The sequence below is a fragment of the Schistocerca gregaria genome, chromosome 4 (genome assembly GCF_023897955.1).
Source record: "Schistocerca gregaria isolate iqSchGreg1 chromosome 4, iqSchGreg1.2, whole genome shotgun sequence".
NCBI classification, from domain to species: Eukaryota; Metazoa; Arthropoda; class Insecta; order Orthoptera; family Acrididae; genus Schistocerca; species Schistocerca gregaria.
Window position 1 is genome coordinate 605,847,007 of NC_064923.1, and position 27,043 is coordinate 605,874,049.

The following is a 27,043-nucleotide window of genomic DNA, read 5'->3' on the forward strand; positions in this document are numbered from 1 at the left end:
ATGAAATGAACACCCTGACATTCTAAATCGGTGCAGAGTTAGTTGTCAGACTGCAAGGAGGAGGTCACGTTGGAAAATAATCCCCTGGACCATGTTGAGGCTTTTATGGGGAGTGACAGAAGCAGGAATATGACCCAGCCAGTCACAAGTGAGTAACGCCTGGGATTGGGCTGGGGATGCTGTGTGAATTGACTGCAATGCTTCTCATCTTGGACAGCACTGCCACTTCCCCAAACTTATCCTCAAGATGTTCAACAAAAAACTGAGGCTTCATAGGTACAAATGAGTCCCCCATCCATTCTGCTACAGACTAAATACTGAGGCAAATATGGCTCTCTTCTTTCTGTAGCCCTATGTTCCTCCCATGGTGTAGTGGGGGATGGAAATGATTTAGGGTCATATCTGTCAGCACTGTACTCGATCTTGCCCTTCTTAGAGACTGCTGGTGCCATACAGTCAACAGCAAGAGATGACTTAGTCCACTTCATTGCAGGTCATCCACCCTGATACCACCCACTCTGATCAGGGGCTCTACCCACAGTCGCCACCCAGCCACAGCAAAGGCCACCTGGCATGATGACCGTTGCCTGGTGTCCTGATGCCCCAGGAAGACAGGCATCTGCTACTTGGCATACACGGGTTTAAAGCTCAGACATCAGAAGTGCAATCCCTATGTTGTCAGGGGGCTACCCCCAAATGGGATACATGATGGCCCCACCACAACGGACTGGCTACCGTGCTGGATGTTGGACGCAGAGAAATCCAATACTATCATGGGGACGAAAGAGGACAGGGGCAACAGAAGAAGATGACATACCTGAAAAGTATCCTTGCCCAAATAGTTGAATTGCAGGTGGAGATGCAAAGCCATGACAAGAGGTTCATGAGATTGAATCTAAGGGCACTATGGATAACTCGTGTACCACGAAAGGTGTCCTTCCCCATAAAGCCTGCATTTCTGTAGAATTTGGAAAGTGGCAGGTCGAACCATAAAATGGGAACTGAACTTACAGGGCCAAAAAGTGAGACACTCCTTTTAGTCGCCTCTTATGACAGGCAGGGATACCTCGAGCCTATTCTAACCCCCAGACACACGGGGAGGGGATTCTTGTGTATGTATGTATGTATGTATGTGTATATAAAATGGAAAGAAACTTCCACATGGGAAAAATATATTAAAAACAAAGATTCCAAGACCTATCAAGCGGGAAAGCGCCGATAGACAGGCACAATAAAATAACACACAAACACACCCACACACAAAATTTCGAGCTTTCGCAACCGGCAGCTGCTTCATCAGGAAAGAGGGAAGGAAAAGGAAAGATGAAAGGATGTGGGTTTTAAGGGAGAGGGTAAGGAGTCATTCCAATCCCGGGAGTGGAAATACTTACCTTAGGGGGAAAAAAGGATAGGTACATACTCGCGCCCCCCCCCCCCCCCCACACACATATTGAGTTATGTCTGCTTGTGTCTGTGTATGTGCAGATGGATATGTGTGTGTGTGTGTGTGTGTGTGTGTGTGTGTGTGTGTGTGTGTGTGTGTGTGTGTGTGCGAGTGTACACCTGTCCTTTTTTTCCCCTAAGGGAAGTCTTTCCGCTCCCGGGATTGGAATGACTCCTTACCCTCTCCCTTAAAACCCACATCCTTTCATTTTTCCCTCTCCTTCCTTCCTTCCTGACGAAGCAACTGCCAGTTGCGAAAGCTCGTAATTCTGTGTGTGTGTTTGTGTGTTTTGTTCATGTGCCTGTCTGCCGGCGCTTTCCCGCTTGGTAAGTCTTGGAATCTTTGTTTTTAATATATTTTTCCCATGTGGAAGTTTCTTTCTGTTTTATATATATATATATATATATATATATATATATATATATATATATAGCCGTTTGTCAAAATATCATTTTATTGTTTTATTATTATGGATTGCAAATGTACATTGTGCGGTGAATAAACAGTTCACAAAGAGGGCTACCGTATGCACAAACTAAAGTAATGAACTTTGCACAAGCACGTCAGCTAAACGTATAACTTGGACTCCGAGGTGGGCAAATTTTGCTACTTTGGAGAAGAGCACACACAACAGAAAAGTTCACAAAGACAAAGTAGCAAGCAATGCACCAAGTAGAAGAGATTTCTATAAAAATAAACACCCAACATTTAAAAATATAAATCATTGAAAGTTATGTCTGACTGCAAAACATCAACAGTGCAGAAGGGAGAAATGAAACGATTATATGTCTCTGAAAAGTAGTCTTACAGGAGACTAAGATCAAACAGATGGACTGAGTAAGGAATCGAGATGGCCTGAAATCAGTCAAATACAAAATATTCTTAATAAAGAACAAAATGAATCAAAGAGGAGGGCCTACATGTGAGCATACAATATGTATCTTCTGATGCAGCAATTATGCTGAAATCAAGTGGGATAGCTAACAAGTGAGAGGATTAAAGAACCTTTGTGTCAATGAGAGGGGGAAAAAAAAAAAAAAAAAAAAAAAAAAAAAAAAAAAAAAAAAAAAAAAAAAAAAAAAAACAACTATCTTTTCCTGAACTATGAAGCACAGTCCTGTCATCATTTTCAGTCAATTAGCAGTAGAAGATGCTGTCATTAAGTTTCTAGATTGCCAACAGTTATCATCCTCACCTCAGAAAGTGACCTCCAACAACACACAATTTCATCTATACTTTTTATCAAACAAACTGGCTGATGTATAGTCTTTGCCATGACTAATTAGACCGATGCACCAACTCAACAACAGCTACTGCAATTATGAAGATCGGCAGGCTGCACCATTTCCCAACACAGTAGACGGCAGCCATACGTAATCAAGCCCTCTGGTATTCTGAAAGTGAGCTGCTGTAGCTGCTTGTCCATCCTCCTCTGGATTATGGTTGCACCGTGTGGGATTCTTACTGGGTAAAATTAACTGAGGACATTAAGAAAGCTCAAAGAAGGGCAGTTCATTTCGTATTTTGAAACAGAGGATATGGTAAGCAAGTTTGAATGCAATCATTAAATAACAATTTGTCCATTTTATTTGGACTGTTGAGCTCCGTGGCTGTGGATAATGATATTTCACTGAAAAAATACGGCAACCAGCCACTTTTTAATGCGTTTTTATTTATGCCAATATGCATTTTGGGTTTGCACCCGTCTTCAGCTGGCAAATTACAGAGATCTTCAGTTACTACAGTAGTACAATCTCGACAGCAGTTTGGATGCTGCAGCAGGCCTGTGCAAAAGCAACGATTCCAATCATTTACTTCAATTTCGCAAGTTTAAAGTCACACACTATCAGTTGTTCATTTTACTTACATTCTCCTCTCCTTGTTTTTTCTTGGCTTCTTTTTTGCAACAACACAAACACTTTTTATCGCGTATTTTACACAGGCGCACTGCGTTATCCACCATGTTGTCGACTGACTGTTTTTGTTCACATACAAATGGTTTATCTATGGACAGAGTTATATTTTTACAAAAGTTTTGAGGTTCTAAGATAAGCTACTGTTTTCTAAATATTGACTTGGCTGATAGAAGTATTCTAAGTACGATGTATACAATTTTTTTTTGTAGTATTGAAGATAATAAACTAACATAACACATTTATACAAAGCAGTAATTCATACATTTACAATATAACAAAGATAGAATTAAGATTTTATAATTAAGATTTTTATGTTTTATATTATTACATGCACTTGTTGGGTTTGTAATAGATTGTTATTTCTTGATTGTGCTTAGTAAGTGGTTTGATAAGTAGAGTGTGGAAGTTTTTTAGAAATATTTGGTTTGGCAGCTCTGTTTGGTCATTAAGTATGTCAGAAGGGGATGCATGTTTATGTGAATAAATTTCGATTTCTTCTAGGAGGTTCATTCTTTTTCCTTTGTTGGCTAAGTGGAGAACTTGTAGGTTATGGGATATGTCTGTTACTTGATGTTCTTCTTCTGCTACATGTTGGGTGAATGTAAATTTATTTAAGTTTTTTAAACGAAGAGCATCCATGTGTTCTCGAAACCGTATGCTGAAGTTTCTCCCTGTTTGGCCTATGTATGTTTTTGGACATGAGTTGCAGTTAAGATTGTATATTCCTGATTGATTGTACAGTTTGGTATTATTTTTAATGTTATGGATAGCTTTGTCCTTTATTTTGTTATTTGTATAGTAGCTGATTTTGATATCTGTTCCTCGGAACAAGTTTGCTATTTTATGACAGCTTTCCTACAAATGGCAAGCTTACATATTTTTCATTTGGCTATGTTGTGGTATTCTTTAATGTAGTTTTGTTATTGTATTTGTTTATGTGGGGATTTATCTTACAGTCTAGTTCATCTATTAATTTTGGATTGTAACCATTATTGTAAGCAATTGCTTTGATGGTGTTTAGTTCTTCTATTTGGTCAGCTGGTTCTAGTGGTATTTTGTGCATTCTGTTTAGCATTGCTCTGTATGAAGCCGTCTTATGTTTATCCTGGTGGCAGGATGACTTATTAATTGTGTTATCTGTGTATGTTGGTTTCCTGTATACTTGAAATTTGTGTTTGTTGTTGGAGCTACTTATCCAGAGATCCAGAAAATTTAAACCTACTTCTGTTTGGTGTTCTACAGTGAAGATGATGTTCTGATGCATTTTATTCATTTCTTTTGCAAGGTTATCAATTTCTTCTGCTGTGCCATCAAATACGACTATTATATCATCAACATACCTTTTGTAATAAATTATCTTGTTTACCATCTGGGGTTTTTCTTTTAAAAATTTATATTCTAAGTTGTTGATAAAATTATCTACAAGCAAACTGGCAAGGCAGCTACCCGTAGCCAGGCCCTCTTTCTGCTGGTACATTTTGTTATTAAAGGAAAAATAGTTGTGTGATAGTACTAGTGTTAATAGATCAATGAATTCATATATTTCTGGTAATGCAAAATTTTTATGTTTAAGTAAATTGTTTTTAATTATTTCTATTGTTTCTTTGACCGGTATGTTTGTGTAGAGGTTTGTGATGTCAAGTGATGCAAACTTAGCAGTATCAGGAATCTGAATTTCCTTTAGACAATTAATAAGTTCATAACTGTTCTTTACTGAGTATGTCTCTTCAAACTAGAATGTGTTGCTAAGGATCTCATTCAGTTTCTTGCTGATTTTATAAGTTGGGCTGCTCCGTGAATTAACAATTGGACGTATAGGACAGTTAACTTTATGGGTCTTAGATTGTGCTCATAGACGTGGTGCATAAGGGTTCATAACAGTGCATTCATGTATATCTTTTGCATTTAAGAGGAAATCACTTTTTTATCACATTTTTAAGTTTATTCTGTAACTTAAGAGTGGGATCAGACTGAATTTCTACTATATTATTGTTACTGAAAAATTCAATGGTTTTTCCTACATATTCACTTTCATAAATTACAACAATAGCATACTACAAAAAAAATTGTATACATCGTACTTAGAATACTTCTATCAGCCAAGTCAATATTTAGAAAACAGTAGCTTATCTTAGAACCTCAAAACTTTTGTAAAAATATAACTCTGTCCATAGATAAACCATTTGTATGTGAACAAAAACTGTCAGTCGACAACATGGTGGATAACGCAGTGCGCCTGTGTAAAATACGCGATAAAAAGTGTGTGTGTTGTTGCAAAAAAGAATCCAAGAAAAAACAAGGAGAGGAGAATGTAAGTAAAATGAACAACTGATAGTGTGTGACTTTAAACTTGCGAAATTGAAGTAAATGATTGGAATCGCTGCTTTTGCACAGGCCTGCTGCAGCATCCAAACTGCTGTCGAGATTGTACTACTGTAGTAACTGAAGATCCATGTAATTTGCCAGCTGAAGATGGGTGCAAACCCGAAATGCATATTGGCGTAAATAAAAACGCATTAAAAAGTGGCTGGTTGCCGTATTTTTTCAGTGAAATATCAGCAACCATTAAGTCCTCCCCATTGCAGAGAGATCTTTTCACGTAGTTACAATATCAACTTCCTCTTCCCCAAATGCTATTCAAGCATAGAACAGTAGAGAAATAGTCAATGTGATTCTATGACCCTTCTAAAAAATACTTGAGTGCAAATTGCAGAGTAATCATGTACAGATAGATTTAGTGCAATATTAAATGCACTACGTGAGTGTCTGAAACTAATCATCATCTAATATTTTCACAGCCTGCATTTCATTTGTTTGCTGAACTAAACACAGTTACAATTTCCTCCTCTTTCTGGCACAGCTGTTACAATGGTTCCATCCAAAAATATTCTGTAACAGGTGTATTTGCTGGTTATTCAGCTCTAAATACATTGTGTTCCACAACATCCATCAACAAGGGTGTTCTCTTCTGATCGTAACTACTGTGTCCGATTCGCAGTACCTGCTTCTGCTTCCCTCTGGTAAGTATAAAATGCTTTATGGTTGTGCAATTTTCCTTGAAATGTGTCTACTACAAATAGATTGAGTGTCGTGTGAAGCACATTTGATGCAAATAAAGAACCATCATTCACTTAGAAGTATGAATGGATAAACAAAGAACTTCAGCTGATAAAGTAAGCATTAATGTATAATTTACTCAGAACTGCCTTTTTTTTTTTTAAATAACCTAGTGCATGGTGATATGAAAATTTGAAGGCTGCTGATGCCAATTTCAGCAAATTTTGACATACATGTGGAAGCATTACTGCTACTACAATTTATCACAAGATGAGATGGGAGAAATTTTGGAGCATTCACTCAGCCCTCATGATTAGTGTTTCCTTTAAAATCCTAATGAATCACATATTCATCATTAGCTAATACTGGAAGTAGCTGAAAAAACACGTCACAAAATAGTATGGTGATGTGCACATTTGACCTGAGAACAGACTGCGTGAAGTGCAGTTTTGTCTCGTACATAAAGAGGAATTCAGAATAACTACAAAAATACAATTATGCTAACAAGAGAAAGCATACAAAGATACACAATTTTCTGATGACACATAGTACATAAACCAAAGTATTCACTTATAAAAAAAAAAACTGAAAATTTTACTAGCTGAGAGGTGTAAATTTTTAGTTGATTTACTGCAGGGAAATGACACAAATTACACTGTCCACTACATTTGCTTTTTTTCTTCTGTAACTGACACAAATCTAAAATTCCTGTCACTGTTAGCACAGTAAAGTCTTTTCATGCACTACTGCTTACCAAAGTGTCTTGGTGTTACTGAAGAAGATATCTATGACTATTCCTGCAAGGTAGTGAGCCAAGGTTGACAGAAGGCTTATGGACTGTATTGTAAATACAATGTCACAAGAGGAAACTACTTGGTATATCTTTTAACTGTTTTACTGATATCAACATGAAACTAATAACAGTTGTTTGTCCAAACCGTAACAGTGAAGAGTGTTGCACTTGTCAGAATTCAGTTTTAGCAATTCAACAACATTTAGTATAATCAATGACACAGTTAACATTCAGAGCAGAAACTCAGCCACAGTTGACACACTACTTGAGGAACCAGTATTCCCTAAAAATAAAGGCAAACTTGTTCTCACCTTAAAGGTTGGTTGGAAAATCTCAGTGCTGTGCTATTAGACATCATGTGTCCTTTCCTTCCTCAACATTACAAATTGACCGACCCAGTCTCTTATAGGGGGGGTTTCTGCATGGATGTCATACCACAGTGTGACATAGATTTTTCACATTAACAGTCCAATTCAAAATGTATAATACTATATGAATAATTTGGCAGAACAAAATGTGTTCATGCGAAACTATCAGTAGTTGAGTTAGGAACAAACTGCACTAACTGCTGTGAGGTACTGCATGGAAACCATATGCACAGCTCAACTTAGTAAACTACTTTCTCTTTTTTCATGGCATACATTTCCATCACTGTAGCTAAACATTATTCCAAACTGGAAAAGGCAAATTACTGCTGTGAATGGTTTGCACAACATGGCAAAATGTTCAGAATGAAACGTTTCCAGTTGCTTTATACTGGTGGAAAAAAGAAACAAACTGAAACTTTTGTACTTTCATGACAGCAAGATCAAATGAAAGAACATGTAACCAAACACACATTGCAGTGAGCTCAGCGATTCCACAGACAGCAACTAGCTTGACAATTCATTGTAAGTGAAACTGTGTCAGCAGTTTCAAATGTTCTCCTGGTCCATGACAATACACTCTCATTCAAGTAATGTAGATCAGCAGTCATTCTAAGGGGAAGAGATTTCAGAGCAAGTTGGAACCATCCACTTGTTCTTACTTCATTACTAACAGTCATTATATTTTTTATTATCTGATCTCATTTTATGATTGACATATGGCTTTTCAGCAAATTAGCTTCTTTTTTATGCAATCAGTCTGCAGCTTGTCATCTTGCGGTAGTGTTCTTGCTTCCCGAACATGGGGTCCCAGGTTAGATTCCCGGCGGGGTCAGGGATTTTCACTTGGCTCAATATGACTGGGTGGTGTTGTGTCATTGTCACCACCACCACCGCCACCACCGCACCCCATTACAGCCTGAGGAAGGCAACGGCAAACCACCTCCACTATGACCTGGCCTAGTATGGCGGTGCGGGTCTCCCGCATCGTTCCCTATGCTCTCTCAAGAAGCATTGGACTTCATTTCCATTTCCATTTCCATTATGCAGTCAGAGACACTCAAAATCTTATAGTTCAGTGTAATTTCCAGGTAACTAATACTTATAGCCTAACCGGTTTGTACAGAAACCATTTTTATGAACAAATATTCACAATTTAAGACTCAGAGGCAACATGTGGAAACAATACTTGGAGTGACCAGAAACATCCTATTTAAAAAATTATTTGCTATCAAAATTCTCATCTTTCAAAAGTTTCACATTAACTTGTAATTATTTTTAACATTGAACGCAATAGTTTTGTAGCCCTGATGTTTCCAATTTCAAAAACATCCACTTGCACTAGTAAACTAGTTAGTTCACTAATTATTCGAACTAGAAATTCCTAAATTTAGTCAGTTCTGGCAGAGATTGTGAATCCCCATGGTAGTATGCATAGTATTCACAATATAGTCCACATAACATTGTTAATTTTTCAGTTTTTCAACCCATGGTTAAACCACATTACTCTATGACTCTTGATTCCATTTCAGAGTTATTCTGATAGTTTTCCTATTATAAATAAATCATGCTATCAAATTTCAGTTATTAGTCATACATGTGTCTATAAATGCGCATAATGAACAATGCTTTTCTCAGTCCTTTGTAGGTTCTCAACAGGGGACATTTGTGTGGCGATGTTTTTGTGGAGCTGCTTCACGTTGGTGACGGTTAAGTAACAAACCAACATCTTATGATAACTCCAAAATTTTAGTGTATCATCAGTCAGCCAAACAATTCCAGTCAAATGTACTATTAAGATGGGACTCACTCTATTATAAATATTACTGTGCAAGCATTATGAATTGTGCATGTGTGAACATTCAGTACATGCAATGACTATGTGACCATGTTTAATGGTGAAATTGGATCACATTTTGCCACTGTTAATATGTGTGAACTCTAGGTGCCCGTGAAATATGAATTAGGCAAGCTTTCAGTGAGAGCTGCTGATCTGATGTGCCAACTATCAATAAAGTGAAAAGACTTCCAGGTAATATTCACAGTATTGTTACCATTTAACAATCACATTATTAAACCAATTAATTTCAGAAAGAGCAGCTATCAAGGTCAAATATATACAGGTCAGAATGCTTACAACTATTACACAAATTTGGCACCCAATTATTATTTTACTCAGTCAAAACTACAACATTTTAGGATCAATCTGTACGTCCCCTTCTAGTCCTAGTCTCTTTAATCACTGGGAATGAGGAATAATTTGGAAAATTATCTAACCTCAGGCCTGTTTTCCAGACATAATAAGCTAACTATTTAAACCCTTTGCAAATTCCTTTCTGCTGTTGCCCTGCCATGACTTGTCATTTCTAATGATTACAATCATCTAATCATCTTTATTTCCACATAAAACATTGTAACAGGGCATGAATAACCTCTACTTTGCAGAGTTATTATATTACCTCATTGATTATGGTAGCTAATGCACATTGACTTTAGTATTACGAACAAATTTAATTTGCTTCTCATAAGTTATTAATAGTACACAATTTATCAATTAGAAATGAAAAACTGGCTATAATCAAGACTTGGGATAATGTGTGTATTTATTACAATTTTACTTTGCATTTCCTTGTTTTGATTATGCCACAGAAGTCATGTTTTATCAGCTGTCTTGTATTCCATCAACAAAATGGCTACATTTGACAGTCTGCTTTCACCCATACTTTTATCTTAAGTATTTTTGCATTCAAAAGAGGCCACTAGCAGTGGCATTGGCTTAATTATCATCAAAGCTGTTTTAATGAATACCCATTAAATTATATTTTGAAAAAAAATCCAAATGGAAAGCTGTGCCAATGTCTGAAACTCTGACATAGTTATTTGCAACCTATATGAATACTTCTGCAATATATGGTACTAGAACTACCTGAACATTTCTCAAGATAGAGTAACGACCTTTCATTTACGATGTTCCTTGACAGGAAATTATTATAAGATGAAATAGTGTGCTGAAGACACCAGATACTTGAGTAAAGCAGCCAATGAACAGTAGAGCATAATTTGTTTACACAAGTGTTCAACTTAAGATTAACACATTACAGCTGTGAATAGGCACAATGACTAACAACTTTCATAATAATATTAATCACCCACAGAAGCAAGCTTTGGAGGTAGCAGCTGTGTGAACTGAGCGTAATGTTACCAAATCAGCTGTGTTACGTATGTCTGTTCAGTAGTAGCTCTCTTTTTATAATACTACTGTGATAACGTGGCACTATAGATATAAAGCTGACAACGTGTTGTTACAGATATGGGGAAAGGCTTCTTCTTATATGAAGAAGAAAGAAACACAAGGACTATGACAACTGAAGTACTTCACTGACTTCATTCTTAAACTGCCTTTCTTTCTTTCTTTCTTTCTGTTTTTGCACTCCATGTATGCCCATATTTTTGCCAGGAGTCTATCTCACCTCCCTATAACACAGTACGTCTAGGAAGTTTGATGCATTTACTTACAGACAGCAAACAGCAGGAGCCCAATGTACAAGCCTATGACAGATGTAGCTAATCCTGTGACGATGAATGCTGGCACAATTAGTAATAGGCCCTGTAAAGGAAACAAGTTACTATACTTCATTACACATCTGTCGAGTTTTACAAATAAAATCACTACAAATGCAACGAAATTAAATTATATGTACCACATGAAGTCAATGTCTTGCTGATGTAAATATGTTTAAATACAAGTTTCATTTTTCACAAAGTCCTTTGGGTGCTTTCATAGCTCACTAGTACTACAGTTTGGGAAGCTCTGGTGATATACTACTCCCAAATTGATTATGAAACCTTTGTCAGATTACAGAAGTTCTCTAGGAAGACATTACACACATAGGCCACAACTATGTTTTCTTTCTTCTTACTTTCCACATTGTTTTCCATCCACATGCATTTCCTCCCATTCTGTGCTAACATTCACTGCTTATTCAAACATCTCTCTACCCCTCCAATGCCCACACTTGCATCCTTTTTGTTGTTTTATTCATTACATCTCTCAGTCCTAGAACTTACATACATTTTCACATCTTACTTATATCATTGCCCAAAAGCATTGTTGGCATAAATTTTGCAACAATTTTAACAGTGGTACCTTGTTTCACCCCAAACTAAATATTTTCACACTTATTTACTCAGATAAAACAACACTATTAAATGCACCCTTTCTTTCTACTAATGATAATTTTTACAATAACAATGACTGCAAGTGCATATCTATGTTGCATGCAGAACTGGTATTCTTGAGACATTCACTATTATCTTTTGTCTTTCACCACTTGCGCTGACTATCATGTCAAGTTCCTCACAGATGGCACAGATTTTTATTTACCTCTTTTTCAAGTGACTCTTGTCACATTTCACTTTAGCTAAAATTTCTATTTCACTTTTTCCAAAATGAAAGGATCAGAGTTATAAATACAATGACAGTACAAAATTACAATACCTAGAAGGAGTTGTGTGTTTCTAAATCTGGAAGATGATGCCCATTCAAATTTAGTGCCAGTCACATAGGACTGACACCAATAGCAAAACTACGAGGATAGAAATAAGGTTTGCTTTACATAAACACTGAAAAGGTCATGAGCATTAAATACCTCTGGGATTGGACGTGGCGAGTTGATGATAGTCAAGAATGCTTTTAAGGTGGCAGATACCATTATCAATGAGTGAACGAGGTAATGTAACTGGGCTACGAGAGGCTGGATGTTCCTTCTGCAATATTGCAGAAAGATTTGATAGAACTGTTGCCAATGTACATGACTGCTGGCAGCAGTCATCACAAAAATACAGTCACAAGAAGACCATGCTCCGGACGGTCACGTGGCACTATTAAGAGGGAAGATCAGCATGTTCAATATGCGTATCAAGTGCACCGTACCACATCTGCAACAGCAATCTGAGCAGCAGTTGGCACCAGTCACACAACAAACTGCTACAAATTGGTTACTTCAAGGACAGATCTGAGCTGGTCGCTCTCTAGTGTGCAGTCCAATGACACAAAACCACTGCCATATGTGACTTCAGTGGTGTCAAACGAGGGCTCACTGGAGGGGAGGATGGAGGTCTGGACAATTTTTCTGATGAAATCTGGTTCTGCCTCTGTGCCAATGAAGGCTGTTTGGTTACAAGGAGGCTGCCTGAGGGCCTGCCACCAACCTGTCTGCATGCTAGACATGCTGAATCTATACCTTGAGTTACGTGTATGGGACGGTATTTTGTGTAAGGGCAGGAGCACTCGCATGGTTATCCCATGCACCCTGGCTGCAAATCTGTACATCAATCTGGTGATCTGACCTGTTGTGCTGCTATTCATGAACAGCATTTCAAGGGGTGTTTTCCAACATAACAACACACACACATACCACTGTAATAACCCAACATGCTCTTCAGTGTGTCGACATGTTGCTTTCGCCTGGTTAGTAACCAAATATGCCTCCAGTTAAGCATATTTACAGCATTAATCATCCCTGGATTGACTGACCAAGTACAACAGACATCAAGTTCCACACTACAAACTGACATCTGACACCTGTACAATACAATGCATGCGCATACTCATACTTGCATTCAACATTTGGCACTTACACTGGTTATTTATGTACCAGCATCTCACATTTGCAACAGCTTATCTCGCACTTACTTTAATCTGTGATCTTACTATGTTAATCACTTGTTACCTAGACAAATGTATTTCCTACATTTCAGTACACTACATTAATTATTTTTTGGTGTTGTGATTTTTTTCTCCATAGTATACATGAAGTTCAATATTCTTAACATACTTAAAATATTCCAAATCTCAAACGATAAAAGCTGAACCTTTACAGGATCCCTTTGTTGTCTGTCTGTCTGTCAGTCAGTCAGTTAAGACCCCTTAACTAAGAAACAGGTATCAAGCTGAAATTTATGTCAGGTACTAGGGCTATGGTTCCTCGGAAGTGTAAAAAATATAGGCTTGTAAATCAATGCAGCCGAAAGATGTGGCCAATTATGCCAAACTTCGATACTCACCAACACACTCATCAAACCCTATAATGAACTATCTACAGGATGAGAGGCATTTAAAACTGTTTGTCAGAATATTTGGTGAAATACACATCGGATTAAAAAAAAAAAAAGTGGTAATAAACATTGTTCACCTCGAAGAGGGACATCCAGTAACATAACGCTCAATCCCCTGCACAACCCCCTGGGGGTGGGAGGTGACTTTGAAATCTTAAGTAGGTACCCCTATTTTTTTTATTGCAGATTTGGATGCTCTATGGAAAAATATGCAACTTTAGTATGAAACATTTCTTTTGTTTCATGATAGATGGCACTGTAATCAGCAAACTTGGAAATGAGTTGACAACTGTCCTAGAACGGTATTACCTGAAGCAAATACACATCCGATTAAGACAATCTGAGTACTTTGATATTTTTGATAATGCTATCATGTGACACCTCCCACAAACACTGACTGTGATCATGCGCTCAGTCAACAGTCAGACTGAGCATCTGCCTTTAATGATTCGGACTGTACACATCTCATCGCAATTGTTCCTCTATGTTAATGACTGCAGAGACAGCCAATATCATTGTCGCATACTTTGAGGCTCACAGAAATGTTGACAAAGCTCATCAAAGGTATGCTACTCTGTTATCAGATAGGAATAGTCATCTGCAATGACATTTCACAGTGTTGTTTAACTGTTTGTTGAACTGGGAAGCATTTAACTTAGAGAAGAAGTGCAACCGTGGCCTATGGCAAATGAAAATAACACTGGTAATGCTTTAGCTGTGGTAGCTGCAAAATTCTCACATTAGTTCTCTGCAAATTGTGCAAGGTTCAAGAATTTCACAAAGAAGTGTTCTATGCACACTGCATGAATACAAATGGCATCCATTTCATTTATCGCTGCAAAAAGAACTGCAAGGTGATGATTTACACAATCACCTTCATTTCTGCAATTGGATACAGGAACAACTGGCAGTCAATGATAATTACATTGCACAGATATTTTTCTCTAATGAATCACATTTTACGAATTGTGAGCATGTGAATCGATATAATATGCATTATTGTTCAATGGAGAATCCCCACTGAGTAAAGCCAATTTAACATCAATGCCCATGGAGTGTCAACATTTGGTGCGGCATTTTAGGTATGCATGTAATTGCCCCATACTTCATAGAAGGCAATCCGACTGCTCAAATTTACAGAGCCATTGTGGATAATGTTTTACCCATACTAATGGATGATGTTCCGCTTCAAACAAGACTGGATATGTGGTTTTAACACGATGGAGCCCAGTGCATTATTCAGAGCCCAGTGCATTATTCATGACTAGCTCAAGAAGTTTTGAATCTAAGCTATCGAGATTGATGGATTGGATGAGGTGGTTCTCAAATATGGCCTGCTTGTTCATCTTATTTGACTTCTGCTGATTTTTTCCAGTGACTATGGCTAAAAGAGAGCATTTACATGGATGTACCAAAACCCCCCGAAGATACGTGGCAGAAAATTTGCAATGAATGTGCAAACATTAGCGCAGAGATACTAATACATGTCAGATTGTCATTCAGATACAGAGTTGCAATGTGCGTTAGAAACAATGGACAACATTTCATACATTTTCAACCTTGATACACTTGAGAGGCAAGGCTACTCACAGTAATCGAGCACCCCAAAATAATGAGAGGCAAGGGGGCTCACCAAAATCAAGCACCCAGAAGAGAACACATGACTACTATCTCCATGTCGTCATTCCTGGGTAATGCTAAATCTAGCCTAAGAATGCATCCTGGGAGGATAGACTGTGTCACATGATAGCATTATACTGACTGTTTTGCACCGATTGTCAACCCATATTCATGTGTGTCGATTTCAGCACCATTTATCATAGAACGAAGGAAGTGATTCATACAAAAGTTACATATTTTTACATGGAGAATCCCAATCTGCAATAAATAATAGGGGTTCCTATTTAAGATTTCAAAGTTGCCACTCCTCCCACCGAGTGTGGTGCAGAGGAGTTGAGTGTTATGTTAATGGATGTCCCGCTTCAAGGTGAACAACATTCATTGCCACTTTTTTAAATCTAATGTGTATTTTGCCACATGTTTTGGGCCTGGTGGTTTTGTGGTTCAACGCATGCCTGGAAACCAAGAGATCATGGTGTCTTATCTCTTTCGGACAACAGATTTTCCAATCTTCATTTTGATCTGTCAGCAACATCAAGAGTTGCCAGAAACAACACATGGTTCAGATTATACATTAAAATATAGGTTCCTTTTGCCAGTTGGATAACTGGCACAAGAGACATGTGAGTCACCAAAGTGGCATCCAACTGAACAATTGCACCAGGCCATTGAACCACACAAAAAGTCAGCATTATCAATAAACATGATTAAGTTTTTATGGAACCCTCAGAGCTCTAGTCCTACTTCCACTTGTCTGGTTTTTCTTCTTGACCTCACAACAGTCCTGCTATACAAAAATGACTGAAAAATGCAACTGGTCAAGTACCTGAGCACTTACTTTGAGGAGGAGGTGCAGGAAGAATTTAACACATGCAAATTCATACTTTTGTCCCATTTTAAAACAGCCTGTGCATTTCCTCCTCTGTCTTCTTCCCATCACCAATGGGAAGAGTAAACATGGTCATGTTTAGACTGTAACCAGTAAACTAATGTGTCCAATTGGTCATCGGGGTTTGGTAAATGACTTTCTTTTTTAAATAAACTCATTCAACCTTAGAGACACAATGTACACTGACAGTTGTTATATTAATGATAACTTACCAGCACTGCTGTTGGCTTGATTTTATGTTCAGGTAATTTGCGAACATAGCTTCCTTGCATGACAGCCATTGTCAAACCAATGACAAAAAACATCCAACCTTGCTGCATGGAGGTGTAGTTGAACTTGTGATGGGTCAAAAATGTCAGAGTAAACTCCAAACCAGAATACAAAAACAGATATACGAAGTAAATAAGACCCAAGGTTTGTAGCTTTCTTAAATCTGAAATGAAAATTAATCATCATATATTTCAAAACCAAAGCATTATTTTCACAGTGCATATTAACTAACAAAATAAATTTCAATATTATTTGTAATCAGACTAAATGGTATCTCCAAACACATAATAAAGCCAACTGTAAGTGATAACCTTGAAGGCCATCAGTGAGTATGAAATCCTGATTGAGTCAATTTTCCTTACCCCCTTCCTGCATGGGTGCTGTCCTCATCACCAGGAGAAATTTTAGTGTTTTAACACATTTCCCAATGCAACATATTTATGATTTAAAAAGTTTCTTCAAATTTTGGTTCCAGTACAATCAAGGGCATTAGTAGCTAGGTACAACCACAGCAGGAAGTAACATAAGGAGTTATCTTCCCCTATCCATAAGGAGCTACTGACACTTTCCTCAGTTTTGCTGATGTGTGAGCGAAACACAGACAAATGAAACAACTAATGTTAGCAGTTATGGTTTAAGAACACTTGTAATAGATATCAGTATTTATAGTGAAAAATATACTTTTTATTATTCCAGAATGCTTTATGTCCAAGAATGATTACCCTGTATGAAAAACATGAAGAATCTATCAATTGTAAAATGTCAACTTTCTCGGCCAGAAATGTCACAATAAAATTTACTGGGCTATTATGCAGTGACCGAATGGATTTCATATAAACTCAATGTTTCATCCCCATTTGCAGAAGACATTTTCAAGGGGGATTGTAGCTTCTTCGAGTGCCCAATCCACACCCTGGGTTAATACAGAGTCGGGTGTGAATCGGACACTCAAAGAAGATATGCTCCCCTTTGAAAATGTCTTTCACATATGGGGACAAAATATTGGATTTAAATGCGAAATACATTCAAAAATGGCATAACAGCCCAGAACATGTTAATAATTGTGAATCCATCAATTTTGGCAAAAATAGGCACTGGGTCTCCCAATGTATGACATACTGGCATCAGACAAAACATTTATTTCCTTCCAAGAAATCCTCTGGGAGACCACCCTTGTACACACCATAGTATTTGACATACCTCTACCAGTTCCTGAGAAAAAGGGGGCTTCAACAGATGGAAACCAAGTTATCATGTAAGGGTTTCGCTTTTACTGAAAGGCATGGAAGCCTAGACAAAGAGGACACAGTGCTGACAAACAAACACCTTGTAGAGTGAAGAATCAATAGCAGGAAAATTCCAGTTCACAGAGACAATTGCTCATATCAGGTCATTTGTTATCATTCTTCCTGAAGTATTTTTGTAACACCTTAACATCTTGTTATGATACTTTACAGAATAACACACAAAACATTATCCAAATTCAGCAGATCTGTCAAACGACAAATAAACCTGTTGTCAGAAATGAAGATCAGTATCCACATGACATTCAGTATTAATCCCAACCACTATTGCCATATTCCTCAAAATTGAACTGATCTCTAAGAGAGGTACCTACAGTAGGGCAAGTCTTATTGCATGCTGGTAGTGTCAAGCGTGACGTCATTAGGATGTGTACATGCTGTATCGAAGACGACAGAGACTATATATTGACTTTTGTGGTCATCTGAGGTGCTAAACTGCAGTTGCCATTTTTGCAAACAAATTAAAGGAGCAGCTGATTATATCATCAATTGGTATATTCACTGAAATTTTGGAAGCTATTTATGTCTCTATTTTCTTTGAAAATGTGAACCTGCAAGCTTTTGGCAAAAAATGAGTTCACAATATGCTTTGTAAATAGTGAAACCATCCTGGTAACCATTGATGCCACTTCCCTATACACAAATATCCCGCACGTCCAGGGCCTCGCTGCAATGGAGCACTTCCTTTCACGCCGATCACCTGCCACCCTACCTAAAACCTCTTTCCTCGTCACCTTAGCCAGCTTCATCCTGACCCACAACTTCTTCACTTTTGAAGGCCAGACATACCAACAATTAAAGGGAACAGCCATGGGTACCAGGATGGCCCCCTCGTATGCCAACCTATTTATGGGTCGCTTAGAGGGAGCCTTCTTGGTTACCCAAGCCTGCCAACCCAAAGTTTGGTACAGATTTATTGATGACATCTTCATGATCTGGACTCACAGTGAAGAACAACTCCAGAATTTCCTCTCCAACCTCAACTCCTTTGGTTCCATCAGATTCACCTGGTCCTACTCCAAATCCCATGCCACTTTCCTAGATGTTGACCTCCATCTGTCCAATGGCCAGCTGCACACATCCGTCCACATCAAACCCACCAACAAGCAACAGTACCTCCATTATGACAGCTGCCACCCATTCCATATCAAACGGTCCCTTCCCTACAGCCTAGGCCTTCGTGGCAAACGAATCTGCTCCAGTCCTGAATCCCTCGACCATTACACCAACAACCTGAAAACAGCTTTCGCATCCCGCAACTACCCTCCCAACCTGGTACAGAAGCAGATAACCAGAGCCACTTCCTCATCCCCTCAAACCCAGAACCTCTCACAGAAGAACCCCAAAAGTGCCCCACTTGTAACAGAATACTTCCCGGGACTGGATCAGACCTTGAATGTGGCTCTCCAGCAGGGATACGACTTCCTAAAATCCTGCCCCGAAATGAGATCCATCCTTCATGAAATCCTCCCCACTCCACCAAGAGTGTCTTTCCGCCGTCCACCTAACCTTCGTAACCTCTTGGTTCATCCCTATGAAATCCCCAAACCACCTCCCCTACCCTCTGGCTCCTACCCTTGCAACCGCCCCCGGTGTAAAACCTGTCCTATGCACCCTCCCACCACCACCTACTCCAGTCCTGTAACCCGGAAGGTGTACACAATCAAAGGGAGAGCCACATGTGAAAGCACCCATGTGATCTACCAACTGACCTGCCTGCACTGTGATGCTTTCTATGTGGGAATGACCAGCAACAAACTGTCCATTCGCATGAATGGACACAGGCAGACAGTGTTTGTTGGTAATGAGGATCACCCTGTGGCTAAACATGCCTTGATGCACGGCCAGCACATCTTGGCACAGTGTTACACCGTCCGAGTTATCTGGATACTTCCCACCAACACCAACCTATCCGAACTCCGGAGATGGGAACTCGCCCTTCAGTATATCCTCTCTTCTCGATATCCGCCAGGCCTCAACCTCCGCTAATTTCAAGTTGCCGCCGCTCATACCTCACCTGTCTTTCAACAACTTCTTTGCCTCTGTACTTCCGCCTCGACTGACATCTCTGCCCTTAACTCTTTGCCTTTAAATATGTCTGCTTGTGTCTGTGTATGTGCGGATGGATATGTGTGTGTGTGTGTGTGCGAGTGTACACCTGTCCTTTTTTTTTCCCCTAAGGGAAGTCTTTCCGCTCCCGGGATTGGAATGACTCCTTACCCTCTCCCTTAAAACCCACACCCTTTCATTTTTCCCTCTCCTTCCTTCCTTCCTGACGAAGCAACTGCCAGTTGCGAAAGCTCGTAATTTTGTGTGTGTGTTTGTGTGTTTTGTTCATGTGCCTGTCTGCCGGCGCTTTCCCGCTTGGTAAGTCTTGGAATCTTTATTTTTAATATATTTTCCCATGTGGAAGTTTCTTTCTGTTTTATTTACATCGTCATTAATTTGAACCCAACAATTACGTTTGTTATTGTCTCTGTTGCATTTCGAAATCTTCTCTATCGTCTTACTTTCTCTTTTCGTTTGTACAAGAAGTTCCACTTTGTATTCATCTTCCATTTTTCCGTAATCTACCATACATTTTATCCTGCCTAATTATACTCAATAATACGTAATTTACTTCCAAACCATAACCTAAAATTTTCAACGCTTTCAACATAACCGCTGCTATAAAATCCATTGTTCCAAGTTTACAAACATTTCGTGTAAACTCGTGAATACTATTTCACAGCTTCAGTTCCTTTCACCCATTACACAACCATCTCAGTTTTTTTCCAACAACTTTCGTTTTATTTCCATTCCCGTTTTTTCCCACAAAACCGATCATTTTCTAGCAGCTTCCCACAGGTTTACACGTTATTATTTCTTCATCAAACAATTGTTAGCCTCATTATCATAACCTGCCAGTACATAACCAGTCCTTTGAATACATTTACACACATATTCTTCGAGATTTTATTCAAAAAAAAAAAAAAAAAAAAAAATTCGAATTTTATTTTTTCGCAAATTATTTCTTCGAAACTTTTTTCGAAAAAATTTTTTTGTCGAAATTTTCTTGAATTTCTCGAAATTTTCTTGAATTTCCCCACCCTTTAACGTGATCTGGAGACAACATAACTACCCAACCTTTGCACCCATTGTTGTTCACCAACCTAAGTTCAGCACATGATCAACATAGCTCATCTCAAACCAACACTTTTTCGACTTTTTTCACACCTTTATCTCTCCCTATATAAATCTCTCTTTACTTTCACTTTAACCTCATATTACCCTTTCCACCTACCAATACCATGTCAACCTCACAACATCCCTACAACGACCCCATTAAATTTTATTTACATTCCCTCCGCAAACATGCCTTCACCCTAGCCAGATTACGCTCCCATATTTTATTTACTCAGGCTTGTCTGACATTTGGCATTACTCCCAAAGGCCTCACACTTAAAGTTCCCATCTCTGGCTGCAATCCTTCTTTCCATCAGTCCTTATACCAGTTCCAAACAGCACAATCCATAGCCCTCACCCGCCTAATCCTTCACCTATACATCGACTCGGCCAATGAACACACCCGTCAACTCCTATCCCAAATCAAAGTCCTCAATCTTTCCTCTCCCGCATCCACACCGGCTGTACATAGCATCCTCCTACAGGCCAACCGCAAATTAGAACAACATGCCACCCTCCACCTCAAAAAACTATCCAATCTCCTGGTTTCCCACCTCCGGAAAGGCAACTCACTCACCCTCCACAACCTTTCCAACAAACCTCAACCTCCTCTCATTGCACACAGACCCAGTCTCTCCCATCTACTCAATCTCCCACTTCCAGCTCCACTCCCCCCAACACCTCAAAATTCTAGTCAACACAATCTGGAACCACAACACCCCAATTCAGTAGTCAACCTTTCCTCCAAACCCCTCTCCCAATCCGAAACCTCTGTCCTATCCAAAGGCCTCACCTTCAGCCCCACTCCCAGGTTCAACCAAACTGCACTTGTCAAGGATTTACTGTCCTACACTCGTAGTCTCTGCTGGAAATATCACTTTGCCACGAAGAAAAACAATCCTGATCCCACTCCTAATGATCCAACTCCCCAAGACACTATCCAAATTGAACCCTGCCTGCAACAGTTCCGTCCTCCATCACAGCGGGACCCACCTCCTCTTCCCCAAAATCACCCTCTCCAAACCTTCCAGGAGTTTCTCACTTCCAGCCTTGCCTCTCAATCTTTCTTGAAAAACCTTAATCCTACTCCCAACATCACCACAGCCGAATCCCAGGCTATCCGTGATCTGAAAGCTGACCGATCCATCATCATTCTTCCGGCTGACAAGGGTTCCACGACTGTGGTACTTGATCGTCGGGAGTATGTGGCTGAGGGACTGCGTCAGCTTTCAGACAACTCTACGTACAAAGTTTGCCGAAGTAATCCCATTCCTGATGTCCAGGCGGAGCTTCAAGGAATCCTCAGAACCTTAGGCCCCCTACAAAACCTTTCACCTGACTCCATCAAACTCCTCACCCCACCGTCACCTCGCACTCCTACCTTCTACCTACTTCCTAAAATTCACAAACCCAAACATCCTGGCCGCCCCATTGTAGCTGGTTACCAAGCCCCCACAGAACGTATCTCTGCCTACGTAGATCAACACCTTCAACCCATTACATGCAGTCTCCCATCCTTCATCAAAGACACCAACCACTTTCTCGAACGCCTGGAATCCGTACCCAGTCTGTACCCCCAGAAACCATCCTGGTAACCATTGATGCCACTTCCCTATACACAAATATCCCGCACGTCCAGGGCCTCGCTGCAATGGAGCACTTCCTTTCACGCCGATCACCTGCCACCCTACCTAAAACCTCTTTCCTCGTCACCTTAGCCAGCTTCATCCTGACCCACAACTTCTTCACTTTTGAAGGCCAGACATACCAACAATTAAAGGGAACAGCCATGGGTACCAGGATGGCCCCCTCGTATGCCAACCTATTTATGGGTCGCTTAGAGGAAGCCTTCTTGGTTACCCAAGCCTGCCAACCCAAAGTTTGGTACAGATTTATTGATGACATCTTCATGAACTGGACTCACAGTGAAGAACAACTCCAGAATTTCCTCTCCAACCTCAACTCCTTTGGTTCCATCAGATTCACCTGGTCCTACTCCAAATCCCATGCCACTTTCCTAGATGTTGACCTCCATCTGTCCAATGGCCAGCTGCACACATCCGTCCACATCAAACCCACCAACAAGCAACAGTACCTCCATTATGACAGCTGCCACCCATTCCATATCAAACGGTCCCTTCCCTACAGCCTAGGCCTTCGTGGCAAACGAATCTGCTCCAGTCCTGAATCCCTCGACCATTACACCAACAACCTGAAAACAGCTTTCGCATCCCGCAACTACCCTCCCAACCTGGTACAGAAGCAGATAACCAGAGCCACTTCCTCATCCCCTCAAACCCAGAACCTCTCACAGAAGAACCCCAAAAGTGCCCCACTTGTAACAGAATACTTCCCGGGACTGGATCAGACCTTGAATGTGGCTCTCCAGCAGGGATACGACTTCCTAAAATCCTGCCCCGAAATGAGATCCATCCTTCATGAAATCCTCCCCACTCCACCAAGAGTGTCTTTCCGCCGTCCACCTAACCTTCGTAACCTCTTGGTTCATCCCTATGAAATCCCCAAACCACCTCCCCTACCCTCTGGCTCCTACCCTTGCAACCGCCCCCGGTGTAAAACCTGTCCTATGCACCCTCCCACCACCACCTACTCCAGTCCTGTAACCCGGAAGGTGTACACAATCAAAGGGAGAGCCACATGTGAAAGCACCCATGTGATCTACCAACTGACCTGCCTGCACTGTGATGCTTTCTATGTGGGAATGACCAGCAACAAACTGTCCATTCGCATGAATGGACACAGGCAGACAGTGTTTGTTGGTAATGAGGATCACCCTGTGGCTAAACATGCCTTGATGCACGGCCAGCACATCTTGGCACAGTGTTACACCGTCCGAGTTATCTGGATACTTCCCACCAACACCAACCTATCCGAACTCCGGAGATGGGAACTCGCCCTTCAGTATATCCTCTCTTCTCGATATCCGCCAGGCCTCAACCTCCGCTAATTTCAAGTTGCCGCCGCTCATACCTCACCTGTCTTTCAACAACTTCTTTGCCTCTGTACTTCCGCCTCGACTGACATCTCTGCCCTTAACTCTTTGCCTTTAAATATGTCTGCTTGTGTCTGTGTATGTGCGGATGGATATGTGTGTGTGTGTGTGTGCGAGTGTACACCTGTCCTTTTTTTTTCCCCTAAGGGAAGTCTTTCCGCTCCCGGGATTGGAATGACTCCTTACCCTCTCCCTTAAAACCCACACCCTTTCATTTTTCCCTCTCCTTCCTTCCTTCCTGACGAAGCAACTGCCAGTTGCGAAAGCTCGTAATTTTGTGTGTGTGTTTGTGTGTTTTGTTCATGTGCCTGTCTGCCGGCGCTTTCCCGCTTGGTAAGTCTTGGAATCTTTATTTTTAATATATTTTCCCATGTGGAAGTTTCTTTCTGTTTTATTTACATCGTCATTAATTTGAACCCAACAATTACGTTTGTTATTGTCTCTGTTGCATTTCGAAATCTTCTCTATCGTCTTACTTTCTCTTTTCGTTTGTACAAGAAGTTCCACTTTGTATTCATCTTCCATTTTTCCGTAATCTACCATACATTTTATCCTGCCTAATTATACTCAATAATACGTAATTTACTTCCAAACCATAACCTAAAATTTTCAACGCTTTCAACATAACCGCTGCTATAAAATCCATTGTTCCAAGTTTACAAACATTTCGTGTAAACTCGTGAATACTATTTCACAGCTTCAGTTCCTTTCACCCATTACACAACCATCTCAGTTTTTTTCCAACAACTTTCGTTTTATTTCCATTCCCGTTTTTTCCCACAAAACCGATCATTTTCTAGCAGCTTCCCACAGGTTTACACGTTATTATTTCTTCATCAAACAATTGTTAGCCTCATTATCATAACCTGCCAGTACATAACCAGTCCTTTGAATACATTTACACACATATTCTTCGAGATTTTATTCAAAAAAAAAAAAAAAAAAAAAAATTCGAATTTTATTTTTTCGCAAATTATTTCTTCGAAACTTTTTTCGAAAAAATTTTTTTGTCGAAATTTTCTTGAATTTCTCGAAATTTTCTTGAATTTCCCCACCCTTTAACGTGATCTGGAGACAACATAACTACCCAACCTTTGCACCCATTGTTGTTCACCAACCTAAGTTCAGCACATGATCAACATAGCTCATCTCAAACCAACACTTTTTCGACTTTTTTCACACCTTTATCTCTCCCTATATAAATCTCTCTTTACTTTCACTTTAACCTCATATTACCCTTTCCACCTACCAATACCATGTCAACCTCACAACATCCCTACAACGACCCCATTAAATTTTATTTACATTCCCTCCGCAAACATGCCTTCACCCTAGCCAGATTACGCTCCCATATTTTATTTACTCAGGCTTGTCTGACATTTGGCATTACTCCCAAAGGCCTCACACTTAAAGTTCCCATCTCTGGCTGCAATCCTTCTTTCCATCAGTCCTTATACCAGTTCCAAACAGCACAATCCATAGCCCTCACCCGCCTAATCCTTCACCTATACATCGACTCGGCCAATGAACACACCCGTCAACTCCTATCCCAAATCAAAGTCCTCAATCTTTCCTCTCCCGCATCCACACCGGCTGTACATAGCATCCTCCTACAGGCCAACCGCAAATTAGAACAACATGCCACCCTCCACCTCAAAAAACTATCCAATCTCCTGGTTTCCCACCTCCGGAAAGGCAACTCACTCACCCTCCACAACCTTTCCAACAAACCTCAACCTCCTCTCATTGCACACAGACCCAGTCTCTCCCATCTACTCAATCTCCCACTTCCAGCTCCACTCCCCCCAACACCTCAAAATTCTAGTCAACACAATCTGGAACCACAACACCCCAATTCAGTAGTCAACCTTTCCTCCAAACCCCTCTCCCAATCCGAAACCTCTGTCCTATCCAAAGGCCTCACCTTCAGCCCCACTCCCAGGTTCAACCAAACTGCACTTGTCAAGGATTTACTGTCCTACACTCGTAGTCTCTGCTGGAAATATCACTTTGCCACGAAGAAAAACAATCCTGATCCCACTCCTAATGATCCAACTCCCCAAGACACTATCCAAATTGAACCCTGCCTGCAACAGTTCCGTCCTCCATCACAGCGGGACCCACCTCCTCTTCCCCAAAATCACCCTCTCCAAACCTTCCAGGAGTTTCTCACTTCCAGCCTTGCCTCTCAATCTTTCTTGAAAAACCTTAATCCTACTCCCAACATCACCACAGCCGAATCCCAGGCTATCCGTGATCTGAAAGCTGACCGATCCATCATCATTCTTCCGGCTGACAAGGGTTCCACGACTGTGGTACTTGATCGTCGGGAGTATGTGGCTGAGGGACTGCGTCAGCTTTCAGACAACTCTACGTACAAAGTTTGCCGAAGTAATCCCATTCCTGATGTCCAGGCGGAGCTTCAAGGAATCCTCAGAACCTTAGGCCCCCTACAAAACCTTTCACCTGACTCCATCAAACTCCTCACCCCACCGTCACCTCGCACTCCTACCTTCTACCTACTTCCTAAAATTCACAAACCCAAACATCCTGGCCGCCCCATTGTAGCTGGTTACCAAGCCCCCACAGAACGTATCTCTGCCTACGTAGATCAACACCTTCAACCCATTACATGCAGTCTCCCATCCTTCATCAAAGACACCAACCACTTTCTCGAACGCCTGGAATCCGTACCCAGTCTGTACCCCCAGAAACCATCCTGGTAACCATTGATGCCACTTCCCTATACACAAATATCCCGCACGTCCAGGGCCTCGCTGCAATGGAGCACTTCCTTTCACGCCGATCACCTGCCACCCTACCTAAAACCTCTTTCCTCGTCACCTTAGCCAGCTTCATCCTGACCCACAACTTCTTCACTTTTGAAGGCCAGACATACCAACAATTAAAGGGAACAGCCATGGGTACCAGGATGGCCCCCTCGTATGCCAACCTATTTATGGGTCGCTTAGAGGAAGCCTTCTTGGTTACCCAAGCCTGCCAACCCAAAGTTTGGTACAGATTTATTGATGACATCTTCATGAACTGGACTCACAGTGAAGAACAACTCCAGAATTTCCTCTCCAACCT

General features: G+C 40.3%; 1 protein-coding gene across 5 annotated transcripts in view; it reads right to left on the reverse strand.

Moving 5' to 3' along the window:
* LOC126266877 (major facilitator superfamily domain-containing protein 10) overlaps positions 1-27,043 on the reverse strand; it is a 136,898-nt gene that overhangs the window by 30,360 nt on the left and 79,495 nt on the right. For all 5 annotated transcript variants that reach the window (XM_049971532.1, XM_049971531.1, XM_049971533.1 and 2 more), the window contains 2 exons: positions 16,414-16,634; positions 11,092-11,182 (listed from right to left, as the gene is read on the reverse strand). In XM_049971532.1, the coding sequence (XP_049827489.1) occupies positions 11,092-11,182; positions 16,414-16,634 (312 nt within the window). The remainder of the gene's footprint in view (positions 1-11,091; positions 11,183-16,413; positions 16,635-27,043) is intronic.